Raw genomic sequence first — 17,789 nt, 5'->3', positions numbered from 1 at the left:
GCGTGTGTTTTTTTTTTTTTTTCATTTTATCCCGCGTGTTCAGACGTCGTCGTCTGCCAGACGTTATCTATCGGCATCACATGCGACGCCCGCGCAGATGATCGTAATTGCGTCGGGAATATTTGGATGCGTTCCACCGCTATTAAACGTCTTACATTTCCTTTTTTGTAGCTTTCTGGCCTTTTCCCTCCGGAGGCCTCGCCTTTCGTTCGCCGAATAAGTATGTTTTGGAAACGTCTTACTCGATTAGATAAAGGTTAAATAGAAAATGATGATATTTTTGTTTTGTTTTTCCCCTTTAATTTGTCTCGTCCGCGGAGGGAGGGCTTCGCAGATGACGGGACATCCGTTTTTTTATTTATAAATCAATTCACGCAGCGCATTCCTTTCCCGTTTGTTCATCCTCCTTCTCCTCCTCACCTGCTGGACTCTGGCGAGCTGCAGTTCGAACTGCTACCGCTCTCGCCGTCTGTAATTTGCTCCCCCGAGGTTTCGGTGTCACGGTGTTTGTAATTTTTGGCTACTTAAAGTCCAAGCAGGTCTCCTGTTTCGTGTCCAGCGTTGTTTTTTAATTTGTTTTTTTTTAAACTTCACAGCTGAGATTTAGTCTCCCTTGGCAGCGCTGCAAAAAAAAAAAAAAAAAAAAAAACATAAAAAAAAAACACAAATCCATTTAATATAAGGTAGAATTATACACTGGATTTCATTCACACACAAACACACACACACACACACCAATCAGGCCTTGCTCAAGGGCATTTCAGCATGCAGACGCCCTTGTAAGCTATTAGAATATCGATGTGTTTCAGGAAGTATTTCAAAGGTTTTTTTTTTTTTGCTTTTATTTTATTTTACATACCGGGTGATTTTTCTGCAGTTCTGTCTTGAATTGTGTTTAATGAGCACAGGGTTTTTTTTTTTTTTAATTTATTTTATTTTACTTACCAGGTGAGTTTCTGCAGTTCTGGCTTTAATTGTGTTTAATGAGCACAGTGTGTTTTTTTTTTTGGCTTTTATTTTATTTTACTTACCAGGTGATTTTTCTGCAATTCTGTCTTGAATTGTGCTTAATAAGCACAGGCTCATTTTTATCTTATTTTATTTTTTAAAATCAGGCGTGGGTTGCAGCGTCAGTGACTTCGGCCCTTGAACTTGTTGACTGGATGCTCTGCACCAAATATGCAGCAAAGTTCCAGTAAAAGGGGAAAAAAATGCATTTTTTGAAGTCATAAGGAATTAAAAAAGTAAAGCTTTTTATGGCACACAGATGCTTTCATGTCTTAATATTAAATACGATGAATATCCTTTTTCTTATTGGACCTGCTGAGGGTTTGGCGATGGGTTTTCTTTTGCAGTCTGCGCTCGGCTGACAAGATGGGAGTTCTGTCTCCTTACAGTCCAGTGCACTTGGACCTTTAACATCTGCCCCCATGGGCTGGAGCTGAGTAAAAATATCCCTTCCCTGGCCCGTGTGTGTGTGTGTGCACGGCTGGCGAGTAATTAAGACGCAGATGGAGGCAAACACATGGGAACCGTCCCGGCATCTCATAGCCGGTTGGGACGAGTGATCTCTCTCGTGATTCCCTCCATTTCCTTTTAGCGTTTGTGAGAAATCCAGCAAGACACGCACATCTCGCTATGACGTAAACGCCGTGGGTAAAAACGCAGAGAACATCCGAAATGGACGGCTTCTCATCGCGCGGAATCGCAATCGCGACGCCAACGTCCGCCTCTCCTTCCCGTCAGGTAACCTGTCAAAGACGTGCACGGAGGACGGCTGGCCCTCCATCGGCGTCATCTCCTACATCACCGACTGCGACTACAACCCCAACATCAGCACCACGGAGGACAGTACGGTCGGTATGGCAGCCGGAGTCGGATATTTTCTGCACCCGACGAGTAAAACCGAACAGTCAGAGGCCCTTTATTTCGTTGGAAATCACATAAAAGTATCTGATTATAGATGAAAAAGTGTGTCCGATATTATTCTCGTGCGGTTCACTGATTTTGCTCGGCCCGGCGACGGTAACCGGAGATGTTTTCCTCCCGCAGAACGAGTTCTACAAGGCGATCCAGGTGGGATACACCATCGGTCACAGCGTGTCAATCATCTCCCTGACAGTCGCCATCACCATACTGTTTTTCTTCAGGTAAGTGGATCCATCGTCTCTACCGAACCTGCCTCTTTTTGATTTTTTTTTTTTTTTTGGACATTTATTACAAAAAGATACACATTATACAATATTCTTTATAGGTCACTTATTTCCTCACTAGCAAGCGAAAAATAAAATCAAAAAAAAAACAAAACATCTAACTCAGTCAAATAGAGATAATATCTTCAACTCTCCAAATATTTTTTAATGGGTGTTTTTTTTTTTTTTTTTTTTTTTTTTTTTTACATTGTTTTTCTCGTGTCAACATTTGCTAGACTCCGCGAGGCCGTTCCTCCGTAAATTCAATATCGTCTCATGTCGCAACAGTTTTCAAACAAATGTCAACCGCCAAGGGGTTGTAGAGTCCGAGCACTCGGGCCCGGTGTTGTTCACAGCGTGTTCCCTGATGACCTAAAACCAAGGGTTGCAGAGGACGAGTGTGTGTGTGTGTGTGTGTGTGTGTGCACGCACGTGGGTGGGACGTTTAATAAAGTAAACATGCCGACCCGCCGCCTTTGTATTTTAAACTGTTTGTGTTTTCCTGTGCTTTTTTTTTTTTTCTTTAAATGCATCCATATTATTAAACAGAGCTGTTTACATCCGGCGGCGCGATCTGTGTCCCTGCAGCTGGCGGACGCCGCTGTGTCCACCAGCCACGATCGTGAGCGAATCGAGCGAATCGAGCAGGCTTTTTTTTTTTTTTCCAGAAAAAACACGGATGGTAGATTATCCTCATATTCTGGGTTAAACATTTTTTTATTAAAAATTAGAGAGGACGGTGCAGAAATGACTTGCAGCTGAAGGTAGTGCCCACTTCTGCAAAGACGTCCTCCGGGTCAGAGCGTTGATTCCTCTGCAAACAGAATTTATTTTATATGTATTTATATTTATCATATATATTTTATAACCAGCCTCTGTTTTTTTTCAGGTTGCAGATCAGTCGCAGCAGGAGCTGTGTTTTTCCTGAGTCAGTAATGCAACGGCTCAGAAGAGGAAATGGGTTTAAAACAAACATAAATGCGTGTTTTTTTTTGTTTTTTTTTGCTTCCTTGCAGTTACTTCTCGCAGTTTATAGTCAGTAGCAACAAGCGTGACATCCTCCGTGCACATCCTGATAATTCCCCGTCCTTTCTTCGAAGGTGGCCGGGCATTCATCGCAGCATATAATCGCGCTTTCCGGCTCTGAAGCGGCTGAATCGAAAGGTTTTAAAAATTGTTGAAATTCAGCCGAGCTCAATGTTGGAACAGCAGATTTTGTCTGGCAGGGATGGTGGAGAGGAGACGCCGTATTTCAATACCCAGCTTCAAAACTTCAGACCAAACGTGCATATAAAAACATTTATTGGTGGAATAAATTGCATCTGCTGAATTTCTTGGCAAGCACTTTGCAGCACTTTGATTAAAACGTGAAATAACAATGCAAATATCGGTCATCGAATGATATCGGTCGTCGAAAGGTTGTTTTTTTTTCCCCCCGGCATTTGCACGGAACTCTATTTTCGAGTCAGCTCTGAACTAGAAATTTAATCTCTAAATTTAGTCCCTAAGTTTCTGAGTCAAATATTTTCCCGGGATTTATTGTGATTTGTATCTTTACCCTCCACTTAATTCGATTTTCTTTTCAGAAGCAGCCGAGCGGAGAGTTCATTTATGGCTTTTTTTTCTTTTTTCTTTACATGCCCTCGGCTGAAACCCTCTGTGTAAATCATCTAACAGTTTATTTTGTGCTCTCTTACAGGAAGCTGCACTGCACAAGGAACTACATCCACATGCATCTATTTGTGTCTCTCATACTGAAAGCCGTGACCGTTTTCATCAAGGATGTGGTTGTGTATGAAGATCAACCGGACAATTGCCAGGCATCTGTAAGTCCAGGCCGTAATTTATACATATTTATCGAAAAGTAAAACGACGTGCAAATCGATGAAAATCTAAAAGCGTGAATGAGAGAGTGAATGGTTGTATGTCACTATTTTATGAGCAAATGAAAATTAAAAACAATCGCTTTGTGTCTGCATGCATTTTTTACTTCATACCTCATAGTTTAATCTTTACTCTTTAACGCAACAGTGCATTTTACTGCTAATTTGCACTCATTTCGTGTCACGGTGGGATTTTGAGAAACGTCTTTTCGATCGGTAGCATGTCTGGACTGACAGTCAGAATCAGAATGATGGAGGAACTCAATAAAATTATAAAAATCAAGAGATATAAAAACAAAATATACAAGTATATTTAACAATTGAATGAGACGGCGCATGGTTGTACGTCTTTATATGACGTATTCATGACAGGGTGTGTGGTTGGATGTCTCCATTGAGAAATTGAATTATTTTATTGATCCCCAAGGGGGAACGCAATAAAAATATAAAAATAAAAGTATATAAATATGTCTGCGGAGATTCTCAGCCATCCGGGTCATGTTGAATTGATGTTGAGGTCTGATTGTCATGGCAACCGGACTTGAATTTCGTCACAGTGTAACTCCAAGTCAGTCACACTTCAGTGAAATCAAAATGTCCAATCAGGAAGAAACACTGATTCATTTTGACTTGATTTAAGGACTTTTTTGCACTTTAATTTGCGAGCCTGACTCCAAATCCATTTGATTTCCGTTGATCATTTTTGTGTGATTTTGTTGTCAGCACATTCAACTATGGAAAATAACAATAAGAATACTTCAGTCATTCAGATCCAGGATGCGATAGTTTAACGTTCCCTTTATTTTTTTGAGCAGCGTATAAAAACACGCAGGACTTGTTTAAGAAGTTGCACCTAAACAATATGTTGACAATATATAAACGGTAAAAACGTGCAAATGTGGCGACAAGCAGAGAGCAACAGCAATACTTGCGGTCGTTGATCGGCAGAAACAAGTTCTCGTCGAAATTCCTGTGGAAATCTTGTCGTCGTGGCAACCAAACTTCAATTTTTTCGCTTGAGGACGTTAAGGACCGAAGAAGCCTAACGGGGTCGTTATGCTAATGGAGGGTGTCGTTCATTGGGGACAAACGAGCAACTTTTGGGGGATTATCTGGATCAATATAAATCTGCGGAGGTTCTCGGTCATCCAAGTCATTGCGAAATTCTTGCACAAGAATAAGATTAATATACACACGAGTATATTTAACTTGTGTATGAGACGGTGAATGGTTGTGTTGACGTGTGAACGGGGTGAATAATAGTACGTCTCTATATGACGTATTAATGATAACATAACTTGTGAATTAGCGAGCGAACGTTTTTTTCCGACCGACGGAAAAACAATCCCCGCGTAGAAGCTTCGCGCTTCCTCGCCGTTGACTCAAAAGTCCCGAGTTGTAGATCAGGTCGACATCCGAGCGGCTGCCAGAGGTCGGCCTCCTTCACCCGGCGACACGAGAGCTTTGTTTCAGAGTTTACTCAACTTAGGAGGGCTGGAGTTCTCCTGGGTGTAGCCGTGTTTGCGGAGCCTCCTCCGCTCGCGAGGCCAGGGTTCCTCGCGCCGCGCTCCAGCAGGATGTCGCTCCAGTTCCTGTTTGCCGAATATTAGCGGTACAAAGAACCTTCCTTCGCCGGTAAATCACGTTTCGTCTCGAAGATATCGGAAAGGGCTGGAATCGAGATCGAAGACGCGGATAAGCTACCGGATTCGATAGTTTCATTATTTTAGTTTTATTTGAGCAGCGTCACCGGTGTGACTGATCTCGCTCCAGCTGAATCCACGGAATTTATCACCATCGGGCCATTAGGCTGTAAATCACTCGCTCTACTATCTCTAAGTGCCACTCGCTAATGGGCCGAGTTGAGATATTTCCTCCTCGTCGTGATCCAAACACAGCTGCCTCTCGCTTTTTTTTTTTTTCTTTCGGTTTCCCAAACTCGAAAAAAATAGAGACGCCGCTCGGATTGGTCTGTTCATCAGGACTGTTGGGGTGGAAACTTTGAAAATCTGTTCCACTGATTTTGATAAAACAGTGGAAATTAAATTAAAATCGCTTGTCGAAATCTTCTTTCAAGGATTCGCGAACCATATATGGCTCTTCCGGTGACAATTTTGAGTTGAAAAAAAAAACCAATTCGGAACTGATTTTAAAATAATTGTGATATTTCTTCATAATATTGTCATTTTAAAGTAAACAGAAATTAGATTTGAAGATCAATTTCAGGCGTTGGTCGTGTCTGGAACCAATGGCTTCCGAGCATGTCCGGGTCATTGTAAAGGTGAAGAAATCAATAATATCAGATAGCCAAGTAGTTTATCATTGTAACAGAAAAGATGTCAAAAAGAGAAAAAGACAATGATTACTGTGCATTCTGGTCTGCATGGACAAAGGAATTTGCATTTGGATCTGCGGTATGTCTAATATGCAGGGATAAAATTGCATCGATGAAACGGTCAAATATAAAGCGACACTTCAAACAAATCCATGCGGCACCAGAAGTCGCATTAAGAGCAATGCCTGTTTAATTTGTTATATGTTAAAAATACTATATGGCTCTCAATGAAATATATTTAGAAATATTTGGCTTTTATGGCTCTCCCAGTCAAAAAGGTCCCCGACCCCTGATTTAGAGATAGCAGTTTTAAGTGGAATCAAAAACACAAAAACAAACACAACACAATAATACAACAACAACAGTATCTCTGAGTTGGAGATATAAAACAGGAAATACATAAAAATAAAAAAATAAAAAAAACATTTAAAAAAAAAAAAAATTATATATATATATATATATACATATATATATATATATATATATATATATATAAAATAATATATATATAACTATCTCTATATATAACTAATAAATAGATAAATATGAATTATTTAAGAGGTAAAAAAGGCAAAAATTGACAAAAAAGGGGTTTTTCGCAACGTACCGTATGTGAGGTTCAAATGTTCAGGGTTGTGCTGAATTTAGCAGTCAACTTGTCGTGGCGAGTGAAAAAATTCAAGTCCAGTTGTCACGACAAGAAGATTTCCTATTAAATTACGTACGGTGATATTAACACTGATCGCTTTATCGAGATTCATCGGGTCTCTGTTAATGTCAAGAGAGATGTTCGACATTTTTTGACATGTTTGACAGTTCCTTCCTGCCAAGGAGGCAGGGGGGAACCCTCAACAGGAGGTTGCAGCACTACGATGAGTTGGAGGTTAGATCTGCGGTGTGTTTGCAAATTTGGGCCCGACACACACTTCGTCGCGTTATCTCGAGTTGTCACGTTAGCGTCAGATGCTATCGAAAACTCACGCTGGTGTACGTGAGTCGACAGGAAGTCCGTTCATGCCTGCTCCTTCGTCGCACCAAAACCCTTTTAAACGAAAATTAAAAGGAATTTTTTTTGTTTTGGTGGAGGCGCCTAGTAGAAGGCGGTAATCTTTACCTAGTCTTAAAGTCTTAACGTTGACGCAACACAATCAACAACCGATAGATGAGCCTCAACAAAACCGGAAACTGGAAACCGGATGAACGGAAATGCCGAAGAAAGTCCCGATCAATATGGAGCGTCCAGAAAGAGGAGCTAATGTCGGACTCTCCCATGTATCACCACCGAGCTGGAGCTAGCCTAGCGTTAATGTCAAGAAAGCTTTTAAGCCTTTTCTTGAATATAAGGAGCTTGCGCTGTTCGATGTTTGGACCTCGATGTTTCAGCTTCCAATCAGCCTGATGGGTCGATAGATCTGAACGACATGAAGATGAGCGGCATCTCTACGCATTCATCCCCAATCTAGTTTTCGTCTTGTAAAAAGTGATCCTGTAAGATTTACAGTCTTTGTAGAATCTCAGTCTGAGACAAGAGAAAGAGACTAAAAAACTCCAAAAACTAGCCTTTAGATGTGAGCGGGTGTGAGATGATAGTTTTATGCACAAGGCATAAAACCTTGTGAAAAAGTTTCTTGAAAATCTGCACAAAAATTGGCCATTTTTGCAGTCAAGTGCAAATAAAGCTTAATAAATGCATCTTTATTAACGTGCCACATATCCGATAATTTATATTCAATTTATCTTGTGTGAGAAAACACAAACAGGGGTCACCTTCATTCATGAATCATAGTATGAGACATATTAACACGAAGATTCAGTCATTTAGAAAATGGGAAGTTGTTTTTTTTTCCTGGACATGGAATCGGATTAGTTTTTTTACAATTGCAGATTTAATTTTTCCAGCTGATTTTTTTGTTTTGTTTTTTTTCCTTTACACTGGCAGTTCTCTGGATATTGTATCTGCTGTTTTTGCTTGTGTGTCACTCCATTTTGGTCAAGAGGACACACACACACACACACACACACACACACACACACACGCACACACACACACACACACACACACACACACACGCACACACACACACACACACACACACACACACACACACACACACACACACACACACACACACACACACACACACACACACACACACCTCAGGACTTAATATTCAATGGCGCCACCATTCAGGTTTAAACAGGGCGTCTGTAATTTGCCTGCAGAAAAACAAAAAGCTGAAGCATCTTTTCGACTGTAACAGAAGGCAGGCGGTCGAACCAGATGTCTGGCCGACGGACGGATGGACATCTGGCTATCTGAAAGTTTGCAGAATTTTGGAGCAGTTTGAAACTTGTTGCCCCCCCGATGTCTGAAGGTCACTTCTTCTTCTTCTTCTTCTTTCGGCTTTTCCCGTCAGGGGTCGCCACAGCGAGTCAACTTTCTCCATCTAACCCTATTCTCTGTATCTTCCTCTCTCACACCAACTACCTTCATATCCTCTCTCACTACGTCCATAAATCTTCTCTTTGGTCTTCCTCGAGACCTCTTGCCTGGCAGCTCCAATTCCAGCATCCGTCTACCAATATATTCACTAGCTCTTCTCTGTACATGACCGAACCATCTCAGTCTGGCTTCTCTGACCTTCTCTCCAAAACATCGAACATGTGCCGTCCCTCTGATAGACTCATTCCTGATCCTCTCCATCCTGGTCACTCCCAAAGAGAACCTCAACATCTTCATCTCTGCAACCTCTAGTTCTGCCTGCTGTCTTATGGTCATTGTAACAGTTTCTAGTCCAAACATCATCGCTGGTCTCACCACTGTCTTGTACACCTTTCCTTTTATTCTGGCTGAAAGTCTTCTATCACATAGAACCCCTGACACTTTTCTCCACCCATTCCAACCTGCTTGGACCCGTCTCTTCACCTCTTTTCCGCACTCTCCGTTGCTCTGGACTGTTGACCCTAAGTACCTGAAATCCTCCAGCTTCTTGATCTCCACTCCCTGTAGCCTCACCGCTCCACCCGAGTTCTTCTCGTTCACACACATATATTCTGTCTTGCTGCGACTAACTTTCATTCCTCTCCTTTCCAGAGCATACCTCCACCTCTCGAGATTTTCCTCTACCTGTTGTCTGCTCTCACTACAGATCACAATGTCATCCGCAAGCATCATGGTCCATGGGGATTCCTATCTAACCTCATCTGTCAGCCTATCCATCACCATTGCGAACAAGAAGGGGCTCAGCGCTGATCCCTGATGGAGTCCCACCTCCACCTTGAACTTCTCTGTTACCCCTACAGCACACCGTACCAGTGTCTCACAGCTAGCATACATGTCCTGCACTAGTCTAACATACTTCTCTGCCACTCCAGACTTCCTCATACAATACCAGAGCTCCTCTCTTGGCACCCTGTCATATGCTTTTTCTAGGTCTACAAAAACGCAATGTAACTCCCTCTGGCCTTCTCTGTACTTTTCTATTAGCATTCTCAACGCAAATACTGCATCTGTAGTACTCTTCCTAGGCATGAAGCCATACTACTGTTCACAAATGCTGACTTCTAAAGGTCTGAAGGTCACTTGTGGCTGCTTATTATTAATCTGCGGAAGTGAAACCTTCTTGTTTGTGGAGTTGCAGGGGATCACAGAGGTTTTTTGAATAAACCCACTGAGCCTCCACTCCTGGAATTACAAAATAAAGAAAGACTAAGGAAATAAAGGATATAGATACTGATAAATAGACTGTGTGCAATGCATACAGGAGAATACAAAAATGTAAAAATATATATAGACAAAAATAAATGCCTTGGGCTGGGAACAGAAATTTATAACGGTTAGGGAAATTATGCAATAACATAGAAATAAATCATGAAAGTCTAAGAAGTAAGGTGTTCTGGAGAATGTGAAAAGATAATGAATGAATATAAGTATTAATTTTGCACGGATGTCGGAGGGTGATGCCTGTAAGCAGCATCAGATAAGAGCCTCCAAATGAAACTCCTCGTTCATTTGCACGTTGGTCTCTGGGATTGTTGTTAAAAAAAAAAAGGTGGAGCTAGTTTTTATATTTTCCCGCTTTCACAAACATTCTGCCATTCACTTGACGAGATAATTTCACATTATTATTTATTTCAATTATTTATATTATCATTTAAAATATTATTACTTGAGATTATTGTTATTTCATATTATTTTGTATATTTTTATTTTATACTATTATTTATTAGCATTATTTACATTAGTATTTCATACACCTATATTTTATTATTGTATAAAATATAGATATTATTGTTAGATGTTATATATTATTGTTATTTATTTTATTATTATTATTGAAAATAAAACCGCAGAGAGTAGCGGCTCAAACTAAGGCTTTGTATTGTAATTTTAGAACCTGTAATAAACAGACCTATTTAATGCTTCATAGCTTCATAAGTATGTCAGTCGCACTCCGGCTGAGGTGAAAGAAGTCACAATGATAGGAAGTGTGGTGCGTATTCGGTGTACAGCCCATAGGATTGTATAGGATATAGTGTTTGCGTTAATGTCACACACCCCGAGGGTCGGCTGCCGAAACAATGCCACAGAGTCCATTGTTAAGTGACAAGAGGTTTTTCAGGAGGGAACCGATGTGAAGGACGTTTTGTTTTTTAACCCGCTCTACTTCCTGGAACGCAAACAAAGAAGCCATTCATAGCACGGGCCGAGAGATGCGAAAAGAGGAACTCATCACGGCACTAAACCGAAAGTCAGGTGTTCCTCGCGGTTTCCGAACTTTCTCTGCCGGAAGTCTGGAAATGGCCGCAAGCTTCGGAACACCGACCGACCGAATCCCCGATACCCCTCGTCTGATAGCGACGGGAAGAACGAGCCGCTATTTAACGCGTAACTGCAAGTGAAATGCGGTGTGTCATCATCTCCCACACGAGAACCTGAATCACTGAAGCGGTTGCCGTGGTCTAATTTCCAGCATATTGCGGCAGAATATGAGGTCTTATCTTACAAAGGGGTCAAACTGGCCGCAAGTTAGATTTGACTCATTTGGCGCCAAATCAGTTGTCCAAGTAGAGCTTTACGATGAGATACCGAAACCTGACATCCTTCCTCGAGTAAGTGCGAGATCGGCGAGGAAACATCGCCGGTGCAGAAACTTTGCCCAAGGTTTCCCAACCGACCGCAAGAGTGCTAACAGCTACACGGTTCTGGTAGCACGATACAGTAATTTGGAAATAAATAATGGCCAGATGCTGCAAGGGGATCAAGACACGACTCGGCGAACTGAGGGAGTTTGGAGAAGATGTGAGGTTACGTTACGCTTGGTTCGCGTCTTACGTTGTTCGGAAGTCGGAAGGAAATCGTAAGAGTCTTATTTGAGTCGATCTTACAGTCTTAGCGCGGCCGTAGATCAGATCAGTCTTTTCCCAGACTTGGGCTTATGGCAATATTGAACATATTTGAAATTATCACAAGTTTTTCAGTCTTTATGTTGACGTTACACAATCGACAACCGATAGATGAGATCCAACAAAATTGGAAACAGGAAACCTGGTAGACAAATAATCGCCAGCATTGGCGGCAGAGATGCTATTTGTTTGCGGTATGGATGAAGGCCCTGATCAATACGGATCGTCCAGAAATAGGAGCGGATGGCGCAGCGACGGGCGGATCAGCCCAGCTTGGACGATGTCGACTCTCCGATGTATCACGCCGAAGCGGAGAAGGAAAAGTGAAATAGCAGAGGCTCTGTGAATACCAGCTGAAAACATCACACGCTGGGAAAAAAAATATGCAGTTTTCCGTGAGTCTTTGCCAAATCTTGTCAAAGTCTTTAGATGTATGGTTGGCATCAGCCCACGGCAGCAAAACTAGGAGCTAGCCTAGCGCTTTTAAGGCCGTTCTTAAACAAAGAGAGCATGTGCCGTTAGATGTTTGGACCTCGATGTTGCAGTTTCGAATCAATAGGTATGAATGTCCGATAGATGAGCGGCATCTCTTCCGGTCTTCCTCAACGTAGCGCTAACGTCTTCTCCGTCCCCGCAGGTTGGCTGCAAGGCGGTGGTGGTCTTCTTCCAGTACGGTGTCATGTCCAGTCACTTCTGGCTGCTGGTGGAAGGCCTGTATCTCCACGCTCTGCTTGCCGTCTCCTTCTTCTCTGAGAGGAAGTACTTCTGGTGGTACATACTTATCGGCTGGGGTATGTAGAAGCACCCGCCATATGTCGATGAATACTGATCGCTCTCGCCGCCGCGTTTTTGTTCACGGGAAGCGTCACGCGCCAGACGCCCGAGCATTCGAGACACGCGCCATCGTATGTAAATGATCGGCAAAGTGCAAACGCTAAGAGACAAGTGTATCCGTCCCATCACCTCATACGAATGAGCCGCTGAGGTTTCTGTCGTTATGATTCCATCTGAATCCGACCAAGCTTTGGTTTCTGGTTTTAATAAGAAAACCGTAGCCGCGGTATCAGACGGAATCGTCGCATCTGGACCCGTACGGAGAGAACGTCTCATTTGAAGGATCTGTGGCTTCATGGATGACGCGATAATTGTGTATATGCTAAATCCCTTGCCAACAGATGGCAAACGAACCCCCTTTCAATTTTCCTCCGATAGAAAATGCTTTCTTTTCGGCCGGAATTGCTGATTTCCTCGAAAACATTCCTCACGCAAAAAATCTGACGTCGGCCAGAAAATTTTCCCTTAAGATACCCGGGATGAGGCGATGTTGGCACGAAGGAGACCCGTTACGAAAGATAAACGAAATGCAAAAAAATAGAATAAAATAACAGCAGTGCACGGAGGGTCAGCATCGCCATCACTTGTCACCGCTGTTTGTTTGGACACGACGAAAAATGATTTATTACCTCTCCCTTGAGATTTTTTTTTTTTTTTTTTTTTTTTTTAAATCTCAGAATAATTTCAAACCCCCCTGTTTGTTTGTGTTTCCCGTCGGCAGTGGCTCCAGCCGTCTTTATCTCGATATGGGTGATCACCAAGGCCTATCTGAACCATCCGGGGTGAGTTTCCCGCACCGGGAAAAAAACGTTTTTAAAAGAACGCGCACCTGAAAGCGAAGGATCGGCTCCCGCCGAGTTGTTGGACGCCATCTGACGCACGGAGCTCGGGATTAGAAAAACACGGGAATCCGTCCCGCCGTCTCTCCGACTGTGTATGTTGAAAAAGCTTCAAATGGGTGCATTTCCACATTTTAATAGGTGTTTACATTAAAAGTGCTTTTGGTGATGTCAGGCCTCAGCGGAGGTCTGCGGTGAACTCTTGTATCTCAGAGCCGTGTAACCGGAGAACCCGTCCCACCGGAGCGACTCATGACCGTGGCTTGTCTTCAGACATCTGTTCGGCCGCATAAAAAACACGTGTGCGCAATTGCTGTCGTTCCCAAAGAAAACAACAAAAAGAGAAAAAAAACACTGTTCCTATGAAATCTGCAGACTGGTTACATCATGTCTCGTGCAGCTGGTGCCGCAAGGATCGTTTTTTCGGGCGGTTTCCATGAATCCAAAATAAGTTTGGTTGATTCAGACGGTTAATTAATGCGTCCAGTCGTCTTGGAATAATGTTATTGATTTCCATGATTTAGTGACGTGTTTATACATTTATGTGCTCTTGCGAGAAGTGAGAACTTTGTCGAGAACACGGACGGTGTTCTTTTCGTGAAATAGAATTACATTTTTTTGTTTTGTAAACACTCAACAGGCACATACTGAATTTTCTGGACTATAGGGCGCACCTGGATATAAGCCGCACCCACAAAATTTGAAAAGAAAAATGTACATATTTTTTTACATACATTTTTTTTACATATATTAGCCACGTCGGAGAATTATCCGCAAATATCCACATTGTGAGATAATTACACAGGAAGATTTTTTTGAATGTTTATTTACATACCTTAATTGCCCTTAGCAGTAAAACGGCTGATCAAACAAAACAGAAAAGTCATGGATTTTGTTGAAGAGCCTCTGAAAATCTCCGTCACAAACCTTTTCCGTCGGTGTCTCACACGAGCGAATGCGCCGTAAAGTCTGATTCCTCCTGAGTGCCATCGTGGAGTTTACCGTCCGGATTCCTTCTCGTGTCGCGCTTGGGAGGAAAATCGTCAAACCTTGCATGGTGGCGTTCCGACGCGGGACTCTGTGAACTCTGTAAACTCAACACCTGCACGGTAACACCTCTATTTTTATGACAGGTGCTGGGAAATCATCGACAACAATCCGTGGTGGATCATCAAAACTCCTATTTTAGTCACCGTTCTGGTGAGTCATCATTTCCCGTTTGTAAGGATCCACAGATTTGCATAATCTCACTTTGAGAAGCCCGTCTCTTACTTTCCCCGCAGGTGAACTTTTTCCTTTTCATCTTCATAATCCGGATTTTACGCCAGAAGATGAATTGCCCGGATATTGGGAGGAAAGAATCCAATCAGTACTCGTGAGTTGTATTTTATTGTAGCGCAAGCGAAGCGTCGGCATCCGGTTTACGTTTCCGTCTCATCACGACAATGGCGACGTTTCTCCCTCCACCTTTCCTGGTTAGTCTAATAATCCCGTCTTTCTTTTTCAGACGTCTGGCTAAATCCACGCTGTTGCTGATTCCGCTCTTCGGGATAAACTACATCATTTTTGCCTTCATCCCCGACAACGTCCACCCGCGAGTGAGGATGGTGTTGGATCTCATCCTCGGAAGTTTCCAGGTAAAACTTGAAATGAAGGTCGACCGGGCTTTTTTTTGTCCGACTTTAATTCCCGTTTCTGGCAAAAGCCGGCGCGATGAGTATGAAAGCAAAAGAAAATACAAATCTCTTGATCAGAAGGCGGGAGGACGCGAAAACAACACCGTAATGAGTGTTTTGCCGCGACGAGCTTTGTTTGTCTTGTTCTTGTTTCATTTTGGAAATACCGCGGATGCTGATTTACTGGGATTTTAAAGTGAATGCGAACGCTTTGAGCCAAGTACTGTGATGTAAATCTAGAGACGGAAAGTATTCCTTATTTATAACCGTTTTAGCTCGGAATGATTTCCCCCGGGAAATCCTCCCGCCGATCCAAACCCGCTCCTGTCTGAGCCTCGACTTGGTTGTAATCTTTTTTGATCGTTGTTCAAGCACGCACAGTAGGCACTCTCAAGTTCTTTTTATTTATTTACAAATATTAAAATCTGCTAAGGCTTTAATACCATGCCTATAAGTAGCATGTGTTTGGTAAAGGTCAGGGGTCGCCTCGCTCATCCTTACACTGCGGCTCTGAGTGGCTTGGGAAAATAAATCATAAATATTTAATTGAAGTGTATTTTATTTGTGTTAGTTCCCTTTTTCTAATTTTAGTTCTAAACTGGAAGATTATTGTGATCTTAAAATATTGAAATATTGTTAGTTTTCAACGCTCAAAATGAACGTCACACGTGAAGAAGCCGTTAGATTTATGAAGATATTTTGCAAATATTTATTTTTTATTGTTTACTGACAGAGTTTTTTACCCAATTTATTTTTAAAATTCTTCACTACACGCTCTGAGAGCCCAAAGCTCAAAATGTGTTCATTACATAGATAAAATTTAATTTTTCTCTGTAGTACTTTGTGGATTTCATAAGCAACACACTATAGTTGTTTATACAAAGTGTAAAGGTAAGAAAAAGCAATATATTTAGTGGTACCTTTACTTTAGACGTCAAAAAGTAATTTGGATCCGGTCCAAATGGGTCTTTGGGTGTTAAAGGTTGCCGACTCCTCGTCAGGGTGAATAATTTATTTAAACCAGACCTGGGCATCTTACAGCCTGTTTTGCTATATTTTAATAAATACTTTCAATCAATATTGAATCTAGAGGCTCCTTATTTTTTCCTTTTGTTTAATTTTGTATGTATGATTACATGCAAAATAATGTAGGTACATTTACATGATCATTAATGATTTTGAAGTTGAAATAAAATACCACAAAAAATGTTAATATTTAAATTGCAATTTTCATTTTATTCAACGTACATGATACCTAGTTGGCCCGTGCATAAAAATTAAGTAAGAAATGTGGCCTGGCAGCCAAAATAATTTGATTTAAACCTTATACTACATATTACATTGACATTATTGCCCTATTTTGTTCAATATTTGTGCATAAAAACAACAAAAAAATCTGTCAACATATTTCAGTTTGTATAAAATCAGGGAAAATAAAAGGCCGTCATTGTTGTTTATGTCGTCCCGTAGTGTCGTGACGTGGTTTCGCCGGGCTCGGTCTTGTTTATTTTACCCTGCGATGCCAAACCATGTCATCTGTGCAACCCGTCCCATACCAACTCGAGAGAAACGCCGTTGCTATGGCGACAGAGAGAAACAGCATCTGTTGGAAAGCTCCATTTTTTTGTCATCTGCAGTTCACTTGCAGCAATCCTCCACAATCAGGCTGGTTCCCGGTCTGTCGTCATCAGATGCTACTTCTGCTGTAGCTGTTTGTGAAAGAACGGCGTTTAATTTGTTAAAAACTAACCCTAGAAAGTTCTGTACATCCACAAGCAATTTCCAACCGCTTTTTTCTCATCTTGTCCTCTGGAAAGCCGCGTACACTAACATCACACTGTTTGTTTCCCTTGGATTGGAAATTTCAGCTCAAAAGCAGCACAATGTGGCATTATTAGCAAAAGTTAACGCTAGCGGGAAGCCAAAGTTAACACAATGCAGCCGATTTACGTCATCAATCAAACATGCATCGCGCTAGAAAAACAAACATGCGTTCTGAATTGGGATTTTTTTAAGAAATAACAAGTCTTCATGTTTTTTTTAACAACACATTCTAGTATAAGGCATACATTAAACTATATTTATACCAATTAGTCCTCCCAGTAGGGGTTTCCTTTAACCTTGACCCCAATAATTCAAATTCCTGCTTCTTACATATAAATAAGGAAACGATAGTATGAAAAATAATGTTAGTGCGCTTTACTGATCGTGGCTCTGTCGGCCGCTGGAACCACCAGTGGTCATTTTCACTTAATATCACTTAATAACCATGTTTTTCCGCTATGTTTGGAAATATATGAGGCGCAAATGTTGAGCGTGTTCTAAAGTAAGATGAAAAACAAATAACTCAACTAGAGAATGTTCCAAATCCAAAACCCGTCCAAAAACTGTGTCAATATTTCACAAACGCACTATTTTTTTTCCCCTGCATGAGGCTTTTGAAAATCAATGTAAGGATTGTTCCAAATGGGATGGAAAACAATCCACCAGTATATGACGTGGTTCCAAATACGTGTAATGCACATTAATCCCGTCCAGAAACATGCCAATACATGCCAAAGACAATAACAAAAAAATGACAACATGAGTACTTTAAATGTGAATCGACCCTCAATATGTGTTTA

At 41.6% G+C, this 17,789-nt stretch overlaps 1 protein-coding gene across 2 annotated transcripts in view; it reads left to right on the top strand.

The window, feature by feature from the left end:
- Positions 1 to 17,789, top strand: part of LOC147219288 (vasoactive intestinal polypeptide receptor-like) — a 35,680-nt gene that overhangs the window by 13,151 nt on the left and 4,740 nt on the right. For both annotated transcript variants that reach the window (XM_086172919.1, XM_086172920.1), the window contains exons 4-11: positions 1,747 to 1,856; positions 2,053 to 2,150; positions 3,892 to 4,018; positions 12,454 to 12,607; positions 13,372 to 13,432; positions 14,623 to 14,689; positions 14,773 to 14,864; positions 14,997 to 15,126. In XM_086172919.1, the coding sequence (XP_086029045.1) occupies positions 1,747 to 1,856; positions 2,053 to 2,150; positions 3,892 to 4,018; positions 12,454 to 12,607; positions 13,372 to 13,432; positions 14,623 to 14,689; positions 14,773 to 14,864; positions 14,997 to 15,126 (839 nt within the window). The remainder of the gene's footprint in view (positions 1 to 1,746; positions 1,857 to 2,052; positions 2,151 to 3,891; positions 4,019 to 12,453; positions 12,608 to 13,371; positions 13,433 to 14,622; positions 14,690 to 14,772; positions 14,865 to 14,996; positions 15,127 to 17,789) is intronic.

Source organism: Fistularia commersonii, chromosome 25, assembly GCF_037954325.1.
Source record: "Fistularia commersonii isolate RoL2024-O1a breed Wild chromosome 25, RoL_Fcom_v1.0, whole genome shotgun sequence".
NCBI lineage: Eukaryota > Metazoa > Chordata > Actinopteri > Syngnathiformes > Fistulariidae > Fistularia > Fistularia commersonii.
This window is presented reverse-complemented; position numbering and strand designations above follow the sequence as displayed.